Here is a 21,037-nt window from a genome sequence, read left to right on the forward strand (position 1 = left end):
TTCAGTCAGAAACAACTGATCGGCCTACTTTTTCAGGGTCTATAGCTAAAAGTATTATGCTGGCAATACACAATGAGTTTTTTTGGCAGACAGATGGCTTGATAGATAATTTCCGACAGGTCCGAACTGATTTTGATTGTTTTTCTGATCGATTTTCTCATAGGACTGAAAGGAAATTAATCAGAAAAACAATCAGAAAATCGATCGGCCAGTAAATCTGCTGAAAAAACTCATTGTGTATTCCCAGCTTTAGAGATGATCAGCAGGACAGCCAGGCAATCTGCATTATTGTAAAGGAAATGAATAGGTCAGCCTCTCTATGCCTCTCAGTTCAGTTGTGCGCACTTAGCGGCCAGCTAACGCGGACAGGCGACAGCTGGTCGTTTGTGGTTTTACATGGAATATTAGTTCACGGAGGAGGTCTCCGTGAACAGCCTGCGAGCCTTCGATCACGGCTCGCAGGCTAATTGTAAACATGCGGGGAAGAAATCCACGCTGTTTACATCAATACGGCACTGTTGCGCAGCAGCGCCGTAAAGGAGATCGGTGATCCCCAGCGTCTGGTTGGCCGGGGATCGACGCCGTGTGATAGGCTGAAGCCTATCAGAGGCGGCGCAGGATGCATCGCCGTCCTGTGCCGCCCATGGAGCGAAGGAGAGGGTGGGAGGAATCGAGCTGCGGAGGGGGGCTTTGAGGAGCCCCCCGCCCACACGGAGCAGCGGCGATCAGACCCCCCCCCCCAGCAGGTCATGCCCCTAGTGGGGAAAAAATGGGGGGGGGGGTGGAAGGCTGGTCGCCCTGCCTTATTCCCGATCTGTGCTGTGGGCTGGAGAGCCCACGCAGCACAGATCCTGCAAAACACCCCTGGTCCTTAAGTGGTTAAGCAAGAGAAGGAGATCACAAGTAAACTACCTTCTTTTTTAAGAATAAACTTTACTTATGTTTGAGTTTTTAAAGTAGAATTTTACCAAACTTGTAACTTTCCTAGGAGAGACTGAATGGCAAGACAAGTGTAAAATAACCAGATATTTGTAAAGTATGGGATACTTGCTATCATTAGCGACTCTCTACCCAGAGGAATTACAATGCAATTCACAGAGTACAAAGTTCTGCAGCAGCTGTAACCACAACACATCATCCATCCGTCATGTGGGTGGGGTGATTCCTGCCTTTACAAAGCTAGAAGACATTTAACTAACATAAGCAGAACACTCTGCTGTTTAATCTCTCCTTATATGGGAGGACATAGCCAGGAGGACACACTGAACAATTTCCAGTCTAAAGCCGCCCTGCTGTCATGTATCAGAAGTAACAGCAGGGGGCACCACAATGCCTAACAAATGTTTTATGCCTTTTATTGGCTGCTGTACGCTACATATAGGAACACCGGGCATAAGAAATATTAGGAGCAGACATGAGCTGTAATCCATCTGCGTACAGTCACATCCTAATAAAGCATATTTAACCACTAAACTGTGCTACTGTCACACTTACATGGTTAATATATAGAGAACAATAACCCTGTAAATCATTGCCTATTAAAGACTTATTACTGGTCATAAAATAATTAATAGGCCATATAAACATATTAAGAAGGAGGGAATAAGGCTGGTGATCTTTAGCAGCTAAGTTTGGATGCACTAATATGCAACTTGAAAACAGACCAATCAAATTCTACCTTGGCAGGATTTGGTTGATCAGTTTTCAAGCTGAATAGATTTGCATGCAAAATTTGCATAACCCTGCATCCACTCTGAATTTTTTTCCATCGCTCTTCCAACTCCTCAGACACACTATCACAATACAATACTTTCTATATTCAGGGTTGTAACTGTCGGCGTAATCATTCTGAAGTTGAGATGTGATAATTAACTGTACCTTCAAACTAACCCTAACCATAACTCATCAATGAACCCAAACAGATCACTAACTACCCTCATCTAATATGTTTTACAACTAGAGAGGGAACTTCCCCCTTCCTTTCGGTTTGTCTGTCTGTGTGATCGTAATTCTTTGAATTAGGCATAAAAAATTCATAACACCCAAATACTCCCAACTGTCGCTGTTCAGCACAAGCAGACAAGGCCTGCGACTTCGTTTGGAAGGAGGAAGTATCAGAGTCAGGTGAAACACAATGTAACAAACATGTAGGGCAGTGACCTCCTCCTGACCTTGTCCACTTGTTCTGGTGCTGAAGTCAGGAGTATTGTTATTACTTCAGCAAACACTGGGTATCAGAGTACTAGTTACACATGAGTAATTAATACACATACAGCAAACAGAGGTGGCATGCTAGCATTCTTAAAGTGAATCTAAGCTGAAGTAAAAAAAAAAAAAAAAAAAAAAAACTAACTTAAATGGGGCTTCTACAAGCCCCCTGCAGCCGCCCTGTATCTGCGCCATCACAAAGCGATCCTCAGGTCCCCCGCAGCAACCCTGTCATTTGGATGCACAGCCCCTGATTGCACTCCTGTTGGTCGGGTGCATTCTGTGCACGTGCAGTATGAAAAACTTCTAATGCACATGCGCAGAATGCTCCCAGCTACAGGAGGGTAATTGAGGACACACATGGCTGGCCGGCCAGAAGATGGTAGCTGTGGGGAGGTGGAGGATCACTTTAGTGACAGTGCAGGCACAGAGGGGCTGGTAGAAGTTTTCTTTTTACTTCAGTTTAGGTTCCCTTTAAACAGGGCTAAAATTAAAAATGCAAACGGTATATTGAATTACTGATTTGAGTCTCGTTTGAAGACATTTCAACAACAGTTCAATATAAGTAAATTAATATTTCTCATATATCTTTAGAGTTCTCTGACTGGTTCAAGTTATTTTTTTCACCTCAGCACAGAACGTTCATCACAGGAAGCTGTGCCACACAGAGATCTCATTAGTGATTCTGCAGCAGAGATAATTGCTGGATCTTGTTCATCAATCACCACTCACCTGCAGCAGTGTTCACTCCGCCAACGTTGATGTCATTCTCATCATCAAATTCAATGCGGACGCCTTTACCGTTCCCGGCGGACACGCCACAACCTCCGCTCCGACACAGTGATATGGGAACTACGCCATAGACATAGGCCAACATAATAGGGACACCAATACCTTCAGGGGAAAGAGGAGAATGAAGTTCATTCATCTACACCACAATGAGATTTACCGTACCTCCTTACAAAACGAGATTACAAAATACTTCAGCCACCACATCAGCCAGGTTTCACAATCTCCTCTAGTTCTGAGGCTACTTACAGACGTGAAGAAAACGGTCACATGTAGAAATGCCTTCAGAACCAGACAACACCTTTCTGTTAAGGTGAGAAAACAACTGGCTGAGTTGGAATTTACCAGACAACTGCTATGGTTTTCACCACTGAATAGAAGGCACTGCAGAAACCTCTTCTGCTACTTTCCTGTTTCTCCACAGAAAAAGACACAGCTTGGCCAAGCTGAACACGGCATGTTCCTGACATGGAGGCCGATTCACAAAGCTTTTCTATTGAATTAGCTCACCTTTCTTATTAGCTAACAATTCACCTCTCCTTGAAGAGGAGCTGTCAGATATACTATATCAGAAAAACACACACATATATAAGTAGATAAATACTTGCTCTTCTTACATAACATACAGTATGTATTGCACCGTCCACGTTTTGATTTTAGTGATTTTTCTACAGTAAAAAAAAAAAAAAAAAGAGAAAATCCTTCTTAGCATTTCTCATTTTATGTGTGGCCATTTTGAAGCCAATCCTGATGTAATTTCCTCCCTTAACTCTCCTCTGCCTGATTTTGTATGCATTGCCCGCCCTTCACTATATAAAAGTGCATTTTCTCAGCATGATAAATATTGGCCAATCAGAGAGGAACAGTGGTGTGGGAGGGGAAACCAGGGGGGAAAGAGGCTTCAGCCAATCAGGCTGCATTAGTTAAGTCTGAAAGCAAAGTAAAGAAGCAAAAAAAAAAACAAAAAAAAAAACACAACAGCATGCTCTGCAACTTCCTTTGTGTGGCAATGTACCAAATAAGAGTAAACTGGGGAATGATCATTTATCAACAAAATACTATTCCCCCCCCAGGTCGACGTGGATCGTGGAGAAAGATGTAATGCGGCTTCCAGCTATTGTTGTAGGCAGAATTACAGTGTTTTAAATGTTACTTCAGCTCTGTCTTCTGATGGCGCTGTAGTTACTCACTGTGCGCCGCTATAGCCGTAATTCCTATTACTGTCTATGGTGGTGCTGGCTGCGCCCAAATCTGCTGCGCTGTAATTACAGCCACTGCTCATACGCAGCCTCTAAGCTCAGCTCTGCAAGGCAGCAGTACTAGGCACTCAGGAGGCAGGTCAGCAGTACTAGGCACTCAGTAAGCAGGTCAGCAGTACTAGGCACTCAGTAAGCAGGTCAGCAGTAATAGGCACTCAGTAATCAGGCTTCTCCATTTGCCACAAGAGTACACCTGGAGACTGTAATGCTGAATATTCACCACCCGATGGAGGAAGATTGATCCAGCGACGTCCCCCTGACGACGAGTGCTCCATAATCCATCTTCCAGCTGGCGGGTATGCGCGATGTCACATGACGGCCATGAATGGAAAGTCAAGGTACTTTGCGCTGAGCCATCAGTGTTCTTAAAGGATACCACAACCGAATGGTTGTGGTAAAATTGACTGCAGCACTGTGTAGGGTATAAGGAGTACATACCTTCCGTGCCTCCAGCCCCCCTCCGTCTGCAGCTGTTCTTAGTTTATAAATGCCGGTGTCCGGTGACTTTCCTGACCCTTACCCCGGACATACTGCGCCCTGTGTGCGCAGTATGTCCTTCCCCCTTGCTTCTGGCCGGCGCATAGTGCGAGGCTCAGAAGCACGCTGTCCCCTTTCTGCTGCGTGTGCACTCCATTACACCGAGCGTCACATGATTAGCATGTGACGCTCAGTGTAATAGATCGCACACTCCTTATACCCTACACAGTGCTGCAGTCAATTTTACCACAACCGTTCGGTTGTGGTATCCTTTAAAGATATCCTATTTACCATGACGGTTGTTATCACCACGCAACGCTAAATGACGTTCACATGATCGTGTACCTATACCCACGTCGTGAGATTGTGAAAACGTTCGCTTGTCGCTCAAAGTATCGCCAGTCCTCGGGAAACTCACGTCGTGGGTACGGACCATAAAGGGGTTCTGTGGTATTCTAAAAATCAAACAAGCTGACATTTACTTGGGGCTTCTATCAGTCCCCTGCAGCTGTAATGTCCCGCGCCGTCCTCTTCCAATGCTCCGTTTCTTGCCGCCGGTCACGGTGTAATCACACAAGTGATTACACTGCGGCTGCGCGGCCAGCCGCGCTCGCTCCTGCGCGCCATTGAGAGCTTACTGCGCAGGTGTAGTACAAGAAAACTTCGTACTGCGCCCGCACAGTAAGCTCCGATGACGTGAGCGGGAGCGAGCATTATTCGTCTGTTTAGACGAATATTAAACTGGGGCCGGCGGCGGGGAATGGTGATCGGAGGAGGACATTACTGCTGCAGGGGGCCGATAGAAGCCCCAGGTAAGTGTCAGCTTGTTTGATTTTTAGAATACCACAGAAGCCCTTTAAGTTTATAGCATGCAGCAAAATGCCAGAGAATCAATTCAATTCCAAAGGAATGTCAGTGTCAGGCATCTGCTGGCAGAGAACGAGATGTAGCTTCCACACAATGCTGGCCAGTGTTACAGAGTCACAGGTCAGTCACCACATCTCTTGTGCTGGAAAGGCGGAAGCTTAATATGCCAAAAATGTCCATCCACCTTGTAATGTCTGAATTCCCCTCATAAACATTCAGCAAATGCAATAACAGGATGGCAACCATTTTGTTTGACTCTCTACAACGAGTCCACCAAGGTCCAGGTTTGTGAAGCTGTGTGGAGAGAGATCTCCTCGTTTGTAGTCACTCACCTACAGTTACAGCAGCCACCACTGGAGAGACAATGACAGACAAGGTCACCCCGCCCGCTATCGCCAGATTCCTCTTGTGCTTTGAAATGTCTTTACCTTCATAACGATTGTGAATCTGGGAAGGAAATTGAGAATAGCAATGTGTGAAAATTATAACCAACAACAAAAAACAACCAACAAACTTCTTTTTAAACATGGAGAGCGATGACCAGCTTCACTGTTCTGAAAGGCAGTCTATTATGTGGAACAACAGCTGAAGGAATGCGTTTAGTTTCATTGCGAGGCTGCGTTGTGCATTCTGCATATTTGTAGACAAAAATTTGTGGAATTTAAAGGGAACCTGAAGTCTGAGATTTTTCCACCATTTCTGATCAATCCATTCAACCATAAATAGATCAGGCCGCAATCAAGTTAAACTATAATATCGCCCACTTGAGCCATAGGGAAATGGGGACATTACCTTGCACATCCGTTGTCCTTTCAGGTATAAATGACAGCAACTGATAACAACTGATATACGTCAGTTCTGAAAAAATCTTGTCAGAACTGTAAAGGAATCACTGTTAGAAGAAAATGGTGAGCTTCTGAGAGAAACTGACAGCGACAGCGCTCTTTTGGGGGCGGCGTGAGTGGCACTAGAAAGGTAAACAGAGCCTGACAGCGCGGCTGTAATTTATGGGCTAGTGCAGAGCGCAGGGGGGGATTTAGGGAATATTCAACTAGTAACAGAGGCTGGGCACTATAGCCAGACCCAGCCTCTTTGTATAGATTTAACTCTAAGATCCCCACCTCGGGTTCTCTTTAAATCTCCCATAGCATTCCATTAGTAAGAGCTTTACAAATCGAAAGTGCTTATAAAAGCGCTGCAAGTGGGTTCCAGGCCTTAGGTAGCTATGGCTAAGTGGAGAAGTGGCTGCTCTACAGATCTGGGACTTGTGTGCAGCCTTCTCCAAGTAAACAATGCGAGGTTATGCAGTTACACGCACTTTCAAAAGCAAAATCACTAATGCAAAGCAACTCCAGTAATGATGGAGGATTCTGAACAGATCTGGAAAATGTCTGATGACTGCAGGTGAAGTGTACTTATACTGAAGTGTTCTTAAAATAACTGAAGTTGAGGCTTTGATGAATAATGCAAAAGTACTTGTAGAACGGATTATAGTTTTGTCCTAAAACAGAAGCTAGTCAATGCCACCACATACACCACAAAACCACTGCTTTAATGATTATTGCGTTATTAGGGTGACACTGCACCACGCAAGTGCTGTACAGACAGATTTGTCTGTGGTGGCAATGAAGAAAGTGCTGCTCAATGGAGAGGGAAGGCGAGAGGGCGGGGTATCTTACAGTGGGCGGGATAAACAAAATGACAAAGCTCATTGATCGTCGCCTTATCTCAATAAGGCAACGATCAATGAGCTTTGTCATTTTGTTTATATATGCTATATTCTAGGCCTCGACAGCATCAAATGGCTGCCTCATTTCGGTTCCTTCTACTGTGTGTACGAGACATTACTCCCATAATCAGTGTTACAGCAGATGTTATTAGCACTGCAGCAGAGGAATGATATGTAGGCGCGCATTTCATGTTAATGCTGCTGAACAAACAGGTACCAGTGATTCTGCAGTCATGGTACAAGTGGTGCAAGAGAGTAGAGGTTAACTTGACAGTTGCAAGTTAAATTGCACCGAAAGAATCCCTTTACGTGGCAGATAAAGGCAAATGGATGTTTTTTTTTCTGGTCGACCCTCGTATAAAAATGAGTATAAAGGATCAGTTTAGAGCTGTAGAAACAGTGGTAACTGTATCAAAGCATAACAGAGATCATTGAGATCATCATCTACTACAGCTAGTTTACTATCAGTAAAAACACAGTGTTATGCTGGGAACACACGTTTTATTTTCCCGCACGATAGATGCGTTGGATTGATAAATTCCATCATGTCCGATATTCCGCTCAATCATTTTACCGCTCGATTCCTCATAGAAGTAAATGGAAAAAAGATAAGAAAAATGAGCAGAAGACAAGAGAATCGAGCAGAGAATCGAATGGTAAATTGATCGCGCGGAGAATCGACCGCAAAAATCGTATTGTGTGTTCCCAGCATTAAGCCTCATACGCACGCTCTATAAAAGTCTTTTAAATGCACAATTATCAAACAACTTTTGTTGTTGAAACAACCAAAAAAGTAGTTTGCTATTGTTCAAACAACTGATAAGATGCAGCTCACGTCAATCCAACAGTTGGAATGACTTGAGCTGCGTCTTATCAGTTACATAGTTATTTGGGTTGAAAAACAAGACATATGTCCATTAAGTTCAACCAGACAAAAACAAAAGTTGTGTGATAATTGTGCATGTAAAAGACTTTTGTTGAGCGTGTGTATGAGGCTTAACATCTTAAATGGTTTAAAGCTCTCTTTCTCCTCTTTCCAATGATATATAAACCGCCGCCCTACGCCTTTTAGTTTTCGCTATTTTCGCGATTGAAATCGCCACGGCCGCGATTTAAATCGCGAAAATAGAGAAAACTAAAAGGCGTAGGGCGACGATTTAGGTGTCGCCAGAAAGAGGAGAAAGAGCTTTAAAATGATATCCATTTTTCCATAGTTACTTGTATTACACAGGACGACACTTTCCCCAGTGTCAGCAGCTCCATTCAGCAGAATGAAGCTGCTGACTTTAGGAAAAAGTCGCCCGGTGTAATACAAGTAACTATGGAAAGATGGATATCATTTTAAAGCTCTCTTTCTCCTCTTTCTGGCGACACCTAAATCGTCGCCCTAGCCTTTTAGTTTTCTCTATTTTCGCGATTTAAATCGCAGCAATTTCAATCGCGAAAATAGCGAAAACTAAAAGGCGTAGGGCGACGGTTTATATATCATTGGAAAGATGAGAAAGAGAGCTTTAAAATGATATGCATCTTTCCATAGTTTCTGCACTGCTCGGAGTCCCTTTAAGGAAACCTTTTCCTGTGGTTAGACATAAAAAGCTTGCATCCAAACAAATGCAGAGGAGGCCATGACCTGCCACATAGGAGATGTCACACAGCCAGCTATGACTGTACCACTGCCATCTACATACTGTTCTGAATGGGTCTGTATGCCCCCCCGGTTCTAATCCCAATCCCCTTTCCAAGTCCACTGCAGATATCCCTACACTTGCTTGTGGAAGGTTCAAAACCTGACATGTATAATCAGAATACTGTATACAGCAGAGACACGTATCATAATGCGTGATCATTCCAGAGAACACACTACTCCCTTCCTTACTCATCACCGACTAAACAAAGTCCAGCCACACACAAGGAAACTGCAGAGCTGATATTTCCCAACACCAGGGTGTATCATAATAAACACCCAGCATCCGAACTGCCTATGCTACTATTTAAAATCTGCCAACAGCATCAGAATAAGCCTATTTTAGATGGTGTTCCCATTTTTACGATAAAGTAAGGCTATGGTAAGGATGTGTGTATGGTAATTATAATTACTAATATAGTGGCAGATGAGTTCTTACTTGTGCTGTAACTGCTCCAGGTAAGATTACACACATAATTCCTGCCTGGAGTCCGGCCAAAACCACCAACTCCCCAGTCACAGCCGACTGCGTGTGTCTGCACTGCTAACAAGCTCCAGAACCAAGGATAGTCTAACCAATGGGGGTCTGCGTCTCCTGCACCTGACTGTGTGTCTGCACTGCTAGCAAGCTCCAGAACCAAGGATAGTCTAACCAATGGGGGTCTGCGTCTCCTGCACCTCACTGTGTGTGTCTGCACAGCTAGCAAGCTCCAGAATCAAGGATAGTCTAACCAATGAGAGTTTGTGTCTCCTGCTTCCGACTGCGTGTCTCTGCACTGCTAGCAAGCTCCAGAACCAAGAATAGTCTAACCAATGGGGGTCTGTGTCTCCTGCTTCCGACTGCGTGTGTCTGCACTGCTAGCAAGCTCCAGAACCAAGGATAGTCTAACCAATGGGGGTCTGCGTCTCCTGCACCTGACTGTGTGCCTGCACTGCTAGCAAGCTCCAGAATCAAGGATAGTCTAACCAATGGGGGTCTGCGTCTCCTGCACCTGACTGTGTGTGTCTGCACTGCTAGCAAGCTCCAGAATCAAGGATAGTCTAACCAATGGGAGCGTATGTCTCCTGCTTCCGACTGCGTGTCTCTGCACTGCTAGCAAGCTCCAGAACCAAGGATAGTCTAACCAATGGGGGTCTGCGTCTCCTGCACCTGACTGTGTGTGTCTGCACTGCTAGCAAGCTCCAGAATCAAGGATAGTCTAACCAATGGGAGCGTATGTCTCCTGCTTCCGACTGCGTGTGTCTAATAACTAATGGAGAGAAAGAGAGAGGAAGTGGGAGAGATAGAATAATTCTATCAAGTCCCTTTCTTTTTTTGTGTAAATTGTCTGTCTGTACTTCTTATCACCCTAGTGCAAGTTTTATTGGCACTTTATTCGACTAGAGACGAGTCATTTTTGTGTAAATTGAGTGAGTGAAATGCAAATGTTTTAAAACTTAGCTAAAATCAGTAATGCATGCATACTGCATCATCGATGAGTAATTTTAAACACGCTTAAAGGATAACTAACAATGTTCGAAAATACTGTCATCTGTTTATCCCCAACAGTGCACAAAACACTGCATGTAAACACTGCCTAAAACTGGCGATTAAAAGCCAGGATCGCGGCGGGGAGCAGCGGAAATGGCAAAAAAGGGATCCAGGAGATCACAGCGACTCGGTTGGTATGTTTTTTTATTGTACAAATCGGACAGCACAGATTCTCTTTAAGCAATTTTAGGCAAAGACAACCCACAAGGAAACGATGTGGTATTTACAGCGCTATGTGAGCCTTCTGTGAATAAGAAACTTTCAGGGCTTGAGATAAAAGCTTTATTGTGTTAGTGGACTCTGCACATCTTATCAGGCAACACCCTGGAATGCTGCGTGGAAAATAATGTATGAGAGATAAACTCGACCATGGCGGACGATAAAAAAAAATGTCTTCGCCAAGAATCTTGAAAGAAGCCAGCATGTGTATAGTGGCTGCCCGATGTCTGCTAACGATCTGTCGGCTAATGATCTGGCATGCCATATATTCAGGGCCCTTTCCCACTAGCTAACGCATGCATGAAACCGATTTTGTGCATGCGTTATAACACACGGCATGACGACGGGAAGTCGCGGTTCGATGCGTATCAGTGGCGCTAGTTCTAATTTATATGATCGGAAAATGCTTGCGTCGTACAATCAATAAAAGCTTCTAGAGGTGTTACAATGTAACGCTCTGGAACGCTTCGTCTAATGTTAACCGTACCATAAAAGTCAGTAGACTTTCTGGTTACCTTTCTCACTGCATCCTAGGTGCGTTCTGTCAACAGGGACGGAACAGCTCCAAGTGTGAAAGGACCCTTAGCGGTGAACGATGCTTGAGCACCACCTGATCACATTGTTCTCCCCATTCCCCCACCCGTGGTAAACTGCTCCATCGCTTGCCGCTCGCTCTCTCTCCTCCCTCTCTACAGACGTGTCGCTAGTCTGGAGGCTAGTGATGTGTCTGTACAGTGTCAGCACTGCACTATTGCCCAAGTGATCGTGTAGTGATCACTGCTGGGTGACAGAAATGCCTCCATGTGTACTAGGCTATAGACAAAACCGTTCATCCTAAAAAAAAACACATCCAGTAATTTCACAGACATCCCTCATGTGATCCTCACTTACAAAATATGCTTGTCAAAAAATAATGTGAACTGTCTGAAGCTCTGTGATGCTGTTCATCGCATAAAACACACACTCTTATCCAGAGACTGACACTAATTCGTAGAATTCAGGTCTCTGCATTAAAGTGAATTTGTCACATCCTAGAGGTATGAAACCTTAAGGGGACATTCCACTTTAGGCACAAACATGCCATAAATATAGATCAATGCTGTGTAATTCCTTTTTTTTCCATTTTAATGAAATAAAAAATGATAACTATATTTCCATCTGTGGCGAGCTAAGAATAAAAAAAAAAAACTGATGGTGTCTCAAGACATCCAAACCACAAAGCTAAGCCACTTACCTTCCGTCCCACATACACCGGTATCCCGATAATCATTGCAGGAATGGCGATTCCGGCTATCAAGGCAATGCCCACAGGGGCTCCGACAAGGGTTCCAAGCTGCCAAAGGATCTTCTTCTTTCTACTCCATGGCTTCTTTCCCCAAAACGTACAACCTGAAGGGCTGTGGGGGCACAAAAGTGACATTAGGTAATATACAGCTATCTTAAGAGATCTCTTTTCCCATGAGAAATCTTTACATTTTCTCAAATAGATCATTAGGGGGGTTCTGTATGGCTGATAGTGTGGTGAAACCCCTCCGACAGTGTGATGTCAGCACCTAGGTCTGGACATCAAACTGTGGGACCCTTGTTGCATTGTGGGAAATAAAAGCTTAAAAAAACCTTTTAGCCTATCGCATTGTTAGGGGTGTGGTTATACATAATGGCAGTTGGTGCTGTCTGTTTTTTTCCATGTCTGTCAGTAGTAAAGATGATTTTGTGCAGGCAGATTGTGGATAAAACAATATGAACAAATTACATGGTGAATATCAATCATTTCTTGATCTCTATTTTTTTAGCGTCTCACTTTGTATTAGTTTTTCCCCTTTTTGCTACAGTTCCTCTTTAAGCCACCAATCCATCCTATGTTTATCATAGACTCCACCCAAAAAACACAGCAAGCATTACATGCTTGTCTGTCTCTCTGTGCTGGATTTTTGAATGCATAGGATAATAAAGGTGATGCAATACAATGGGAGAAATCATAGCAAACGCTAGGATGGGATCAGAAAAAAACAGGAACTGAGGTGTAAATAGTAAAAGCAGGCCCAGACACGTATCAGTTTTCTGATTGATTTGTGACTGATTCAAGTGCTTTGATCGACTCTGCGAGTAATCTTCCCGCATGCAACTTATTTCCCCTTCCGACCAATAGTGTGTAGTTTATCAAATGGACATGCTGGAAAATCTTTAGTACAGGTATTCCCCGGTTAACGAACAAGATAGGGACTGTAGGTTTGTTCTTAACCTGAATCTGTTCTTAAGTCGGGACATTGTGCCATCTCTGTCCCTTGTACCTCCTCTGTGCCCCCCCCCCCCCCCCCTGTGCATCCAGTGTCTCCCATTTGTGTCACCTCTGCCCTCTGTACCTGCTTATACAAGTTTAAAAGCTTTTTTTTTGGGGGGGGGGGGGGGGGGGGATTTTTTTAAAATTGATTTTCTCAAAAACTACAAGTCCAATTTGAAAAATGTCTTTTTTTACTTGTTCCCATGGAAACCGAGAATCCATGTCGTTCTTATCGGCGGGTCGTTTGTAAGTCGGGCGTTCGTAAGTCGGGGACTACCTGTATTGAAGATCTGGAGTATTGGGGCAGTACAAAGTACAGTACTTTGGCTTACATGGACCACAAACTGACAGTATTTCAAACTGATAAGAAGGAATTGATGCTTGTTTTCATGTTTGTGGCATGAGTCAATTGACATAACTCAGAGTTTCATATAATAACACTCCTAAGTACCATAGATAGGTCAACAGAAAAAATAGTTGTATAAAAACAAAGGTTTAATGATATCGGAAAGATAAGTGGGGATGTGACAGACACTTTGACATTTTGAATGATTTCATATGTGATTGATGATGCATGAATGACCTACATTCCCATTATGAATTTATCAGTGATTTGTTTAGAATGTATCATACAGTACAGATGTCTGTGTGACAGCTTCTGCTGATGTACTCTGTACTATGTACCGCCTGTTATATTTCTGAAAGCAGTCATCTGGTTGTTCGGTGCCAGATGTGTATTTTGTATCATGGGGTATGCTCACTGTGTCACGTTCCCACTTAATTGTCGGTAAACTCTGGTTTTACATTCATTTCTATCTGGCTGACCTATTTACTTGGAAGCAATATATTAACTACGGAGTTATCTCAATTGATGTGCTTTGCGAGATCTCAGATGCCATTCATTGTGCTGCCTCAGTTTACACTCAGATAGGCTGATTCCAGTGTTTATGGGATGTGTGTGGCTCACTGCTGTCACATGGGCAGAACAATCCACTACACACTAAAAAGTACTTTCGCATTCAGTACGATTTTAGAATTCACTTTTTTTTAAAAACTGTTATTCCTTGCTTAGAATGCGCCTTGGAAGGTTGATTAAAGGGAACCTGAAGAGAGGAAATTTAAAATAAACACATAATGCAGCTGCAAATGAATATTACATACTAACCTCACCGTCAGTTCCTCTCATAAACTCACCATTTTCTTTTTACAGTGATCCCTTCCAGTTCTGACAAGATATTGTCAGAACTTAAATATACCAGTTGCTATCAGTTATATATCAGCAGCTGTCCATTACAACTGAATGTGCAAGGTAATGTCCATGTTTCCCTATGGCTCAACTGGGTGATCGTACAGTTTAATGCTGGGAATACACGGTTCATTTTGTAGCTGATTAGATGGTTCGATAGATACCGTATATACTCGAATACAAGTCGACCTTGTGTATAAGTCAACTTCAATATTCAACCCTCTTAAGCTGGAATTTTTTATGGACTCAGGTATACGTCTACCCAACAAAGTTAATGGCTGCACTTGGGGCCCAGGAGGGGTTAATGACTGCACTGCATACAGTATTGCAGCTATTAACATCTCCTGTCCCTTAAGTGCAGCCAATATCTCGGCCCCCAAGTGCTGCAAGTATTCACTTCCTTTTATGCAGCCCAGTATTTCCCCTCCTGCCCCTTTCCTTGTTAATTGTTGTGGCCAGGACTTTCAGACCTGTGTTTTCTTTGCATTTCCTTTCCTCCAAGTATCACTTACCACTGGGTAAATTGCTGCAAATGGGAATGGCACTATTAATACACACATTACTCAGTGTGCTCAGTGTTGCCTGTGACTCGTGTATAAGTCGATCCCTATACTTTTATGAAGGGAATCAGGCCTAAATTTCTAGACTTATACTCGAGAATATACAGTAAATTCCGACATGTCCAATCTCCCTTTCGATTATTTTGCTGCTCGATTTTTGATACAAGTTAATGGGAAAAAAAAATAAGAAAAACAAGAGAAAGATAAGAGAATCGACTGCAGAACCGAGCGGCAAAAACGATCGAGAGCAGAAACGCACAGCAGAAACGAACCGTGTAGGCCCAGCACAACAGTGTGCTGACCAGGAAGCGGTTATGGGGTAATGGCCATTTTTAAAATGTAGGACAGGGAATTCCATTGATCAGAGTGGACAAACAGGACGCAGGAGAGGAGAAAGAGATTGAGCAGTAGACTACACAGGAGGTAATATTGACCTGTGTATGGTCAATTTTTTGAAGTGTTTTTTTTGTATTGTAAGCATTTTTGCAGACCACTTGCAAGTTTAGTAACAATGACTACAGGCTGAGCCATAATACACCCAAACAGGTGGCCATGCTAAGAAATTCTCCTGCACATACAATTTCAGATTCTGTAAAGGTTCTATACTTCTTCATACACGTATTAAAAATACTACTAAACACACTTCCACATAAAAGTACATTTTTATCAACTTATTCTTAAATATGGAAACAAGTGATGGTTGGCATGTGGTCGTCATGCTCAGGTGGCTTTTTGGCAACGGTTAACTAACAATCTGACCTTCAAAAGCACCTTTGTCCTAATGCACACGTACGCATTACCAATGTAGAAAAATGCCAACGTCACTGTATATAGGAAACTGATGTTTATATGACAAGGGAAAGCACTGACAACAAAGAACAATGAGGAACTGGCTAAAAGCTTCCACACAGGCTGCCAGATTATTACAACCTCTCTGCAGCTTATATTATAATAAGTGAACACTGACTCAATGTAAGTTGGTCAAATGTCCTAAGCTATAGGAAATGATGGGGCAATACGTGAATAAAAACCAAACCGTAATGAAGGCGTTCGTAACCGACAGACTGTTTAAAGTGGAACTAAAATCATAATTTCCTCTCTGCTGTAAAAAATTAGCCACAGCACTTCCTTTATGAACAACAACAAATTTCTTCATTATCATTTGGAAATTCCAAATAAAAAAAACACCTTACGTTTACAAGTTGGTTCCACTTTGCAGGAAGAAGCACCGAAAGGGTTAAGCCTCAGTGTTTACTATGTGGAGAGCTGCCTCCGCAGAGCTCCTGCAGTCTATTCAAAGCTGCTGATAAAAAACAAATTTGTCTCTTTGATCTGGCTAAACAAGCACACGAACTCAGAGCAGTGGATTTCTTCAGCAACTATATGTGGAAATAAGTCTTTTTATTGTGTGCTTTGTAAGAGTTTAGGTCTTTAACTGCAAACAGTGTTAGAATGATAGCTTAGTTGGGTCCTTAGAGAGGGCAGAGGTCTATAGTTGACCATATACTACACTATCCAGTGTTCACCCCAGAATTTTTTCCCAGCCGGGTGGCATGAGAAACTAGCCGAGTGGGGCCCCACAGGGAATGGAGAGCCGGCGGTCCTTTGCACAAGTCTGCTCATAGCATAGGAGCAGGATGAGGAAACGAGCTGATAACAGCCGAGTGCTCACCAAAATTAGCCGAGTGGAGCACCCTGCTGAAAGAGTCTGGGGAGAACCCTGCTATCAGCGGAAGGCCTGCCTAATCTAACAATGGCTGCAGCTACCAGCTTAGTGCTGCCCAATGTAGTATAGATCCATGCGGAACGCTGATCGTGAGCTGCTGCTCATGACAATCACACAGTCCTGGCAGGATCAACCCGGCAAGGAACCTGCATTTACAGTCTATATACGATCCATATTTTTTATTTGTATATTGATCAAAATTGATCACAAACAAATTCATCAGATTTAACCTTAATAGTGGAACTAATCTACTGAAAAATCTATTAGTCTATGGACACATTTTAACTACAGGACAGAAGTCTCAACTGGGATCTCCCAAGAGCCATAAGGTGCTGACTACCGATTGACACCATTGGATCCTAAAACCATTTTATATATCCAAAACATTAACACCCCCCCCCCCCCACCTAACCCAACATGACATCACCCAATTATACGCCCTTCCACTGGTTAAAAATGGACACTTGGACGGCTGGCTTTTAATTCAGCTACGAGACCGCCTCTGAAAATAGCTGCCACATTTCACAATTTCTATTTAAATCCCTCTATTCTAAGCCATGAAAGCCATAATTGTCTTGAAGGACATTGCAGGGGAAAGGCAATAAAACACCAGCAGCCGAGTGGCAGATCATAAAAGGTGACCGTCGTTTCTCAGAGTAGAAAGGGATTTATTGCAAGGTGACAATGCCGGCCAATGAGACGATTTTACATGGCAGAGGTTGGAGCTAAAAAGATATAGGAGCAGCATAATATGCATGACTATCAAACATTAACCACAGCAAAAATAAAAATGAATAGAAAACATAAATAGACGGGTCTAATGTCATTTGAAGGCAAATTGTACACTTCACTAACGCTAATTGATACCATTGCTGAGTGCGGAACAAATGATCAGATTATCTTGTAATTAAGTAATTGCTGCGCAAAGTAGAGAAAGTTCTTTGCTTCCCCCCTGGAAACAGCAGAACAATTTTTGCATTGTTTACACAGCTTATTACAGCTGAACTCAATCAGATAATTTTGGTAGGCAACGGGGATCTTATTGATTAGCTTATCAGTGACGTAAAGAAATGATTACTGATCCTTTCAGTTGCTTCAAAATCATCTATATATTTTTCCTTATTAGTATTACGTTGTGTTTAATGTGAGAGACTAAGATAGGAACATCGGTTTAGTTTATGAGCCTCAATAAATGACACAAACTCCTGATTATATTCTGTAAAGCGCCTGTCATGTCAGCATTATATAAATGCATAATTAATAATAATTGTGCGTCTGCCAGTCAGCACACAAAAGATGACTCCACAGCGGAAGAAGCATCGTGTTCCAGAAGCTTTATATAAATACAAAAGCAATGGCATGAACGTACTGCTAACGCGTTTCACATACATACTGCGCACACACCAACGTGCTTACTCACAGGATCACTTTCAGCCAATGTTGGAGAGTAGCAGTCTGCGAATGAAATGCACTTTCTTCCAGTCATGGTTACTAAACTGGATACCAGGAACCTGAGGCTTCTTCCTGTGTGCGGACATTTATTTTTCCCTTTATGATTTAACATAAGTTAGGACAACCATCTACTTCCAGGAGGACTCCCCAGCCTGCACTATACCCCCCAGATACAGGTCATGCCGACCTCTTTCCACTATTGATCTGCCAATGGCTTAACATCTTGCAGGTTTTAAAGTGCACCTGAACAGAGAGAGATATGTAGGCTGCCATATTTATTTCCCTTTAAACAATACCATTTACCTGGCCATCCCACTGATCCTCTGCCTCTAATACTCTTAGCCCAGTGATGGCTAACCTTGGCACTCCAGCTTTGGTGGAACTACAAGTCCCATGAGGCATTGCAGTACTATGACAACTCGAAGCATAACTCGGGGGAAGCAGAAGCATGATGGGATTTATAGTTTTGTCACAGCTGGAGTGCCAAGATCAGCCATCACTGTCCTAGCCAAACCCTGAACAAGCATGCAGATTAGAGGTTTCTTCCTGGATAAGCAGCATGCTTGTTTCAGGTGTGCAATCAAGATATACTACTGCAATGCCAGGCAACTAGTATTAGTTAAAAAGGAAATAATATGGCTGCCATCATATCTCTCTCCGTTCAGGTGTCCTTTAATTAATCTCAACAAAAATTAAAAAGCCACATGAAAATATATGGGCAGGGCACCTTGCCACGGGTACTGCAGGGATTAACACAACAGGTAGACCACTCCAGTAACACAAAAGGCTTGCTATTTTCCTAAGGCTTTCGCCCCTCTTTATTACTGTTAATGCATCCTATCTGTGTTTTCCCCGATATTGTGAATCTACTAATAGAAGCAGGGAATTAGAGCCTGACGTGTGGACAATGTATGATGGGCTCCATCTGGACTCACCTTAGATAATGCAGGTCTGAGATCTCTTTCATGCAGAGCCAGCAGAACTCGCAGCCGCACACGGCGCACGTCATGTGGTTGCAGCTCCCATCGTTCATTTTTATGATATAAGCAGCACATCTTGGGCATGGTTTAATGTCATCCGCTAATTAAAGAGAAAGCACAGTGCAGTCAGTGTAAGCACATCAACAAGTACCCCCAAACTACTAGCGACTTAAAAGAGACTCTGTAATAAGAAAAAACAAAAACCCAGGGGGGTACGCAACTCGGGAGGTGGAAGCCTCAGGGTCCCCGTTCATGTAGCTGCAGGCAATCCAGCGCTGGCTCCCTCCTATCCTCCCGCGAAAAGGCTTGATACATTTACCTTGTTGGGATCCAGCGCAGGCGCAGTAGCGGTTCTTTGTTCGGGTTAAGGCGGAAGTAGCCAAACATGATCGTATCCTCTACTGCAGGCGCAAAAGGGCTCTCGCCTGCGCAGTAGAGCAGATCGATCGGGTTCGGCTATTTCCACCTTAACCCGAAGGAAGAGCAGCTAGTGCGCCTGCGCAGGATCGCGTAAGGTAAATATTTACATCACAGCACTTCGGGTGACCCGGGCAAGCTAACAGAGGCACGGAGGAGGGCGGTGGAAGCCTCGTTAGGATCCAGAGGTAAGTATCCCTGGAGACATATTTGTACAGTACAGATCCGCTTTAAAAAAACGGATGAAAAAAATTATTTTATCTTTCAAAGGCAGTTGCCATCTTAGTATTTACAACAACTGTCTAACAATTGAAGTGAGTAGAAGGCTGCCAGCTTATGTCCCTTATACACAATGCCATTGGACTGGCTGTCATGCTGAGCTTTTGGATTTGATTGATGTCACTCCCTGGGGATTCAAATCCAATCTCTCAGGCGACGTCGCTGGGCTGGGGCTGTTTGCGTAGCACACTGTATTGGGGGGCAGACTGTCGACGAAGCAATACAGAAATGACGTAACGAGGTGGGCGGGGCAGCGGTGAGTTGAAAGCACTCGGCAGATCACTGGCCGCTGTACACACGCTGTATTGCCGGCTGAGGTGGTCCTTATTGGCCGCCTCAGCTGGCTGTAATCTAGCATGGATACGGGGCTTACGTTTTTACGTCTGCACTGCAACAAACATGCAGCCAGTGGAGTCAGTTCAGAGTCAAAGCATCTGCATGCTCCTTCTGGGCCAGTGACCTACTGCATTAAAGACAAAGCATCAGCACACAAGTCAGGCAACTGGCATTGTTTTATTAGAGAATAAAGATGGCAGCCTCCGTATTCCGCTCACTTCAGGTTCCCTTGAACCTGTGCTTATACTGGTAGTGAACAAGCTGTGTTGTTTCCTGTTCTCATAATGTGCTCTGGATCTGTTCCCACAGCTTTTGCATATCTCTGTCCATCTGCCAATAACATCTGCAAATGCCATCTAGGGCAGGAGTCTCCAGGCTCGTTATTTTCATCATGTAAATGTTCCAGGTTATAAGGCTGAATTTTAGGAGGAAAGTAAAATCAATAATACAAGTGCACCGCATTACTGATCAGAGCCTCATTTTACACAATTTTAAACGCACTTGAAGTACCCCTGAACTGAAAGTGATATAGAAGCTGCCATATTAATTTCCTTTTAAACAATACCAGTTGCCTGGCAGCCCTGCTAATCTTTCTAGCATCAGTAGTGTCTTAATCACACACGTGAAACAAGCATGCATCTAATCCAGTCAGACTTCAGTCAGAGCACCTGATCAGCATACTTGTCCAGGGTCTATGGCGAAGGGTATAGAGGCAGAGGACCAGCAGGGCAACCAGGCAAACTGCATTGTTTAAAGGGAAATAAATATGGCGGGCCCCATATCACTCTCGGTCCAGGTGTGCTTTAAAGTGAACCAGAGATGAAGCACCCTCATGTATTTTACCTTATATATCAGTAGGAACATTAGAGAAAACACCTACCCTGCTCTCTGTTTCATTTTTAACTGTTCAGCTTGTTTCTTATCAGCCCTGATAAAATCCCTGACTGAGCATTCAGTCTGGCTTTACTCGGGAATCATTATAGCTGAGTCATAGCAG

The 21,037-nt window shown here is 43.5% G+C and overlaps 1 protein-coding gene across 3 annotated transcripts in view; it reads right to left on the minus strand.

Annotated features, from left to right (window-relative positions):
- RNF19A (ring finger protein 19A, RBR E3 ubiquitin protein ligase) overlaps nt 1–21,037 on the minus strand; it is a 144,951-nt gene that overhangs the window by 12,515 nt on the left and 111,399 nt on the right. For all 3 annotated transcript variants that reach the window (XM_068237729.1, XM_068237730.1, XM_068237731.1), the window contains 4 exons: nt 18,964–19,108; nt 11,998–12,160; nt 5,933–6,047; nt 2,941–3,102 (listed from right to left, as the gene is read on the minus strand). In XM_068237729.1, coding sequence (XP_068093830.1) covers nt 2,941–3,102; nt 5,933–6,047; nt 11,998–12,160; nt 18,964–19,108 — 585 coding nt within the window. The remainder of the gene's footprint in view (nt 1–2,940; nt 3,103–5,932; nt 6,048–11,997; nt 12,161–18,963; nt 19,109–21,037) is intronic.

Source organism: Hyperolius riggenbachi, chromosome 5 (genome assembly GCF_040937935.1).
Source record: "Hyperolius riggenbachi isolate aHypRig1 chromosome 5, aHypRig1.pri, whole genome shotgun sequence".
NCBI lineage: Eukaryota > Metazoa > Chordata > Amphibia > Anura > Hyperoliidae > Hyperolius > Hyperolius riggenbachi.